The sequence below is a fragment of the Diadema antillarum genome, unplaced genomic scaffold (assembly GCF_040938485.1).
Source record: "Diadema antillarum isolate AM-2024a unplaced genomic scaffold, OU_Dant_1.0 scf00000033, whole genome shotgun sequence".
Classification (NCBI taxonomy): domain Eukaryota; kingdom Metazoa; phylum Echinodermata; class Echinoidea; order Diadematoida; family Diadematidae; genus Diadema; species Diadema antillarum.
In genome coordinates, this window is record NW_027270922.1 from 2,609,082 (window position 1) to 2,616,062 (window position 6,981).

At 40.8% G+C, this 6,981-nt stretch overlaps 1 protein-coding gene across 1 annotated transcript; it reads right to left on the reverse strand.

Moving 5' to 3' along the window:
* Positions 1-5,082: 5,082 nt before the first annotated feature.
* On the reverse strand, positions 5,083-6,255 carry LOC139743264 (alpha-1A adrenergic receptor-like). Its single transcript, XM_071653763.1, has one exon. It carries the CDS (start codon positions 6,253-6,255, stop codon positions 5,083-5,085), a length of 1,173 nt encoding a protein of 390 aa, XP_071509864.1.
* Between the last annotated feature and the right edge of the window lie 726 nt (positions 6,256-6,981).

The window sequence follows — 6,981 nt, forward strand, 5'->3', positions numbered from 1 at the left end:
AGACGTGTAGCATATCATTCACACAAAAAAAAATGTTCAGAGGCGAATCGTTAAAGCAACAGTTGTAGATTATGTAGATAATAACTGATTATTCATTCAAAGTATATCACGTTGTTTCAATAAACGAATTTTAGAGAAAAAATATAACAGGGGGATTTGTATGAATTGATTTTTAAAATTAAACATTTTTGGTTATTATGTTAACAGAAAAAGTAGGAAACCGCGATCATAAGCAGCAGCTTGACATGGATCGAGGCCTCGGGGTAAAATTCAAGACTTAAAATCGATTTACATATCTGTGTGACGGACGTGTCTATAAAATAGAATCAATAGTCAAATCCAAAATATCGTAATAATTTATGAAATCAAAAATAAAGGGGGAATTCAAAATAGTTTTCGTTTATTTGTTATCAATGGGCATTTTTTACCATAAAACTGTGCTGAGGTGAGTGCTGTGCTGTGCTGTGCTGTGCTGAGCTGTGCATGCGATGAAATACAATTTTGTTAATTTAATGTTTGGGTATATATACCTGACTGAGTTGATTCTGGTTTATTCTTTGTGTCACATGCATGTCTTCTACATACTTCTGTATACAATTTCAACATTTTTGATGTGCAGCAAATTACTAAAACTAATACTATATAAATATAAACTGTTTGTGAGTGAACGTAAAAACCCCAAAACTTCTTATCACTCATACATCATTATATTTCGATAAAAGATATTTTTTCATAAGTGCCTTAAAAGAATATAATTTGGTGGTTGTCTTAATTTGCTCAGGGAGATTATTCCAAACGTCAGGTCCATGGTGTCTAATTGACTTGTGAGCTATCATTAACTTGGGATTGTGGAGGTGATAATCTTTGGAATGTCGAGTTGGGTAAGCGTGGACGCTGGAGTTCACAGTGAATAGGTTGTGGAACGAGGAAGGGAGGGTGTTGGATTTGTATTTTGTACATGAATATTGCGCATTGTAATATATGAATATCGTTGATTTTCAGAGTTTTCAATTTAAAAAATGATGGTTCAGAATTTGCAAGATAATGTGACTTGGTACAAATGTAGAGTGCTCTATTTTGGAGAAGGTGAACTGACTGAATTGTTGTCTTGTTAGAATTTGTCCATACCCTGTTGCAGTATGTGATGTATTGTAAAATCAGTGCATTATATATCAAAAAGAGATGAATATAGTGCTCGACTAATATTGTATTAAGTTCAGATTGCACACTTTTGCAAATGAAATCCTGAACAAAAGAACAGACTATACAATTCACCCTTAGTAACAATACAACCTGCATAATATGCTTGAGCGTGTTGCATTCATCGCTTTTCAAAACATCAGCTGTTGGAGTTCTGACTTGGGATGCCAATTGTAAAGAAAAATATTTCGATCAAAAGAGAAATTTTTTTAAAAGACTTATCATTATTACATTAAAAAAAAGGTATGTCAACAACAACAACAACAACAACAACTAAAACATTAATTGCAGGTATGTTCAGTAAATAACGAGAGTCATAACAGCGTATTTATCACATTGATTATGGTAAAGACATAGATTTGGTTGCAATGGATCATAACCCTGTGCAGGCTCTAATCACAATAAAGTGACCTGACAACCATCATGCCGGCCGGGTACAAATCCCAAACAGCTACAGCCAAAGGGAACCATTGCCTGAGGAATCCATTTAAGGGAACCTGCAATAAGCTTGTTCACAAGGAACATCTATGAATACACCGTTTTTATCATTCCTTACAATAAATACGGATATATCTCCTCTCCCACAGCGGCACAGCAAAAGATCACCCCACCTATCAATTACTTATGCCCCAGTAAGGCCCACACGCAGGGACCGCCAACCGCAACTATACAAGGCAAGTAAACGGTTGCCAAGGGCAACTCCAGCGAACAAGACACACGCTAAATTCGAACAAAATACAAGTTAACAAATATTGTAGTACACTGTAGAGCCGGTCCACTGCGTGAGTGGAGATGAATATAGTGCTCGGCTGATACTATATTCAGTTCAGATGGCACCCGTTTGCAGATGCCATACTGAACAAAAAAACAAAAACAGACTATGTACAATTCACCCTGGGTAACAATGCAACCTGCATAATATGCTTAAGCGTGTTGCATTAATGTTAATGAAAATAATGTGGCTTGCATACGTTGACTGCTAGTAGGTTGGGTAATTTGGGAGCATACCTCGATTTTCAAAACATCAGCTGTTGGAGTTCTGAATGGGGATGTCAATTGATCAAAAGAAATATATATTTCGATCAAGAGAGAGGAAGAAAACGAAAACATTTTTTTAAAGACATCATTATTATATCAAAAAATTATATGCCAACAACAACAACAACAACAACAACAACAACAAAAAACATTTATTGCAGACAGGTTTAGTAAATACCGAGTGTCATAACAACGTATTTATCACATGGATTATGGTGTAAACGTAGATTTGGTTGCAGCAGATCGTAACCCCGTGCAGGCTCTAATCACAATAAAGTAAACTGACAACCATCATGCCCGCCGGGTACAAATCCCAAACAGCTACAGCCTAAGGGAACCCTTGCCTGAAGAATCCATTTGGAGGAAAACAGCAAAGGGCTCGTTCACAAGGAACGTCTATGAATAGACCGTTTTCATTATTCACTACAATAAATACGGATGTCTCATCTCTCACAGCTGCAGAGCAAAAGATCACCCCACCCCTATTCTCCAACAAGACCCACACTCAGGGACCGCCAACCGCCACTTTATACATGATCTGGGGTAAGAACACGGTTGCCAAGGGCAAAACTAGCGACCAAGACACACACCAAATTTGAGCATGTTACACATCTTGTAATACACTGCAAAGCCGGTCCACTGGGTGAATGGAGATGAATATAGTGGTCGGCTGATACTGAGTTCATTTCAGATTGCACCCGTTTGCAGATGCCATCCTGAACAACGGACACAGGGGCGGCGCAGCCGTGGGGGCCGTGGGGGCTCGGGCCCCCACACTTTTTGTGTGCACCATACAAAGGAATACATAAGGTGTCATCACTTTGGGCCCCCACACTTTTTCAACCCGAAAGTACTTAAGTGGCACTAAAATGGGAGGGGAGAGAAGGAGCTGAGGACCTTTTTTTTTTTGAAGAAACCCGGAAGTGGACGGGGAGAGATGAGCTGAGGGCCTTTTTTTTTTTTTTTTTTTTTTTTTTTTGCTTGTTAGCTCATGAAACCCGGAAGTGGGCCCCCACACTTTTGAAAACACTGCGCCGGCCCTGGGACAGACTGTACAATTCACCCTGAGTGACAATGTAACCTGCAAAACATCAACTGTTTGTGTTCAGAGTTGGGATGCCAATTAACCAGAAAAATATTTCGATTAAGAGAGAGTAAGGAAACGGAAACGTTTTTAAGATTCATTATTATTGTTTCAAAATATATATGTCAACAACAACAACAAATAGGATAAGGCATACGTCCAGAATAATTCATATAAATAGACCATATTCAAAAAATAAACAGAATATATATACACTGTATTACGTTGATAACATATACATATACCTCTCGTTTACTGAAATTTAGACCAGAACTTTCCAGTAAAACACAAAGATTTAAGATATCCCAGTGACCTACATTTTAGACACGTGGGCCAAGAAAAAAAAATCCAAAAACCATTACAATTCATTTCAACTTGCCTTATATCAGTATTTTGCTGACAAAAAAGATGAAAAGTATCTTGATATACATTTTGCACTGCGCATTGACGACAATTCTAATAAACTTGAATTCATGTTCTTCTATCATTTCACTTTGAGATAATAGAAAACCGGTATGTTTTTAGGCATGCAGGAACCGGTATGTTTTTTAAGTATGCAGAAACCAATGTGCACATTTTAGCTAAACCAACATCACTGAATTTTGAAGTGCAATATGGTATACATAAAATATGATTACTGAGTAACCCATACAGAACAACAAACAGTATCCGACATATTATAATCATATAAAACTGGATCAATGTTACTGATCCTCTCTGTAGAGTACACAGAGCTTCAGAGTGAAATTATAAGAAATGTATACAGGAGATACAGTAACTACTCACTCGAAATTAAACGGAGCGCCTCCGGTTTGGCGCCATTTTCCGGCATAGAATTTCAGCTGATTACCCTTGCTGTACATTTCTTGGACTTGTTTCTTCCGTTTCTAATGACATCTACTTTTTCTCTGTATGAGAGAAACTTTATCAAGATGTGCCTGGGACGACCTTCCACCATGCGACCATCACGATGAGCTCGCTCCTCCTTTGTAGCCATCTTGAATTTGGACCGCAAAATGTCTTCGACGATGTGGGCACAGTCTTCCCTCTGATCATGTGGTGTTTCAGGAATTCCCACGATGCGAATGTTAATCCTCCTAGATATTCTTTCGGTTTTGTTGGTTTCTTCAATACTTCGGAGCGGAGCTCGGCAATTTCTTTTTCCATTGCTTTCATTCTACTTTCCATTTCCTTTTGTTTAACTTCGAGATCGTCAACGCGCTTGCTCTCAAATTGAATGGAAGCTTCAATGTTGGCCTCAAGGACGCTCAGCTTCCCAAGAACTTGTCGACAGCGTCTTGGATCATTTTTTTTTAATCCGACGGTAGCTTGCTTGAAGTATGCCTCCAAGCTTCCAAGGGTTTGCACATTGGTAGGTGCAGATACCATACGTGCTTCCTTATCGGCGGGCATAGTGGCGCCTCGATCTGGGTGCATTGGATTAGTTACCGGCGTGGATGCTACAGCCATATTTGTGACGTCATCAGCCATCAGTTCTACAGATTTCGCATCGCTGGCTGTTTGGCCTTCCAACGACTCTCGCTGGGGAGCGGCCGGAGTCATGGGCGCAGGGTTGGTGACGTGGTACCTTTGGGTTTAGACTTGACGGGCTATTTGTACGTACCTGGGTTGCGGGTTTTCTCTGCAGAAGGACCATAGTTTTTTGTCTTTGTAGCAGCTAACCGTTGCGATCGAGCAGATTTTTGTTGGTCCATCCTCAGACGATGTTTCTAACTCAAAACTACCTTCTCATACTTAACTCAAATCTGCAAAATGACCGTCGTCTTAGGTTTCCTTTGATGTTGCATGTCGAGCAATTTCTTTAAGGTTGGCGAAGGTTTTGGAATGTCTGAATACCGACACCTTATCATGCAACGGATTACGACTTTGAACAAGGGATGCTTAAAGGAATAGATAATAGGATTGATGCATATATTTGACATTAGGAATATACTCGTGAAAATGGAGAAGGATTGTCCTGTAGGAAGCAAGAGGCTGATACAGCTTGGGGCAATACAAACGAAGAAGGAGCAGATGACAATGAACATATTTCTTGTGATTTCCACCTCGCGATTCGTGGCGGCCGTTTTCATGTCGGAAATTTTTCGTCCTTTGCTAATTCTGTAACACATGAGGCTTGATTCCCTGACGTCACAATGAATCGACGCCCCTTCACCAGTTGTGGTACTTGTCGAATTATCTTTGACAGTAGTCTGTTGACTCTTTCCACCCTCACCCAAGGAGGTCATGTTCGAGTGATGTCTGCGAACAAAGACGTAAATGTGCGCGTAGCACGCCATGATAACAATGAAAGACACCCCAAAAGTCCAGGCGACGATGTAGTCGTTGACTTCGCTCTTCGGATGGTCGTCGTCCCACTTGCAGATTCTATACGGTCTTGAGTAATCGAGCTGGCCGATTCCAACGGCGGGGAGTATGGCAAACATGACGAGGGGATAGAGGTAAGCAAAAGACACCATGAGCGCGAGATTGCGGACCTTGTAGAAACGCTGACAAGTTTGTCTAGGTCGTGTGATGACGCAGAAACGGTTGACGGCGATGAGGACAAGGAGGAGAACGCTTGCGCCAAAACAGATACTCGTGATGCCTCCAATAGCTGCGCAGAGCCAATCTACTAAGGGCCAGCCGTCGGTCGATGTTAACGCCACCGTCTGGAATGGCAGCGTCAGACAAACCAGGAGGTCGGTGATGCTGAGGGCGATCACGAACACGTTCGTGACGGTGCGGAGCTTGCGTGAGGCAATGACCGCAAAGATGACAATTGAATTCCCGACGATGCCTAGCATGGCAATGACGTTTATAAGAACGCTCATGACAATGGCCCCTGCGTCCGAAACAAACTGGTCACCAGTACTATTACTGGATATGATCAATTCTGTTGTTGATAACGGGGTATTAACTGGAGCAGACATTGTGTACTGCAGAAGCTGTCCTATTCCTTAATCATTTGAAAACGAGCGAACTTCAAACCTGTCGAAAATTCTCATCCAGTGCTGAATAAATTGTTTGAAGGCGAGAGTGCTTGTGAACGCCACATTATACAAAGATACAATATCAATCCCCGTTGGACAGAGCTGCACATACACGGCAAATGTCCGAATTATGTAGACTTGGATATTTACCAAAGTCTACTTGTTGATGTGCTCTAGTGTGATCAGTATCTCTGGAAATCTTCAAAACAATGACGCATCTTACCGTCGAAATAATGCTAACTCCATGAAGGTAAGAATACTCACGAACTCCCTAAACCACAAAGACCGAATTCTAATCCACACAACGCAAACAGGCAGAAAAGAAGGCCCAAGCTCAGATAGTCTAACGGGCGGCGTATTTTTAGCCTAAACCACTCGTTGATTGCCAGTCAATAGAGAGCGCGACAGTTGATTTTTAGTCGACTTGACTTCCACACTGTCGCGCCCTCTAATGACTGGCAATCAAAGACTGATTTTAGGCTAAAAATACATCGCCCGCTAGACTAATCGAGGAAGAGCAGAGGCGTGAGACCAATGAGAGACAAGAAAAAACAAACAAACAAACAAACAAACAAACAAACAAACTAACTAACTAACAAAGATCGAACGGATAGAATTCTATTGCTCGTGGAAATAATCATACTGATAATAGATTCATGCAAACAG

What these genes read in the sequence shown, in the direction of transcription:
- LOC139743264 (XM_071653763.1), bottom strand. Translation starts at nt 6,255, where the DNA reads ATGTCTGCTCCAGTTAATACCCCGTTATCAACAACAGAATTGATCATA.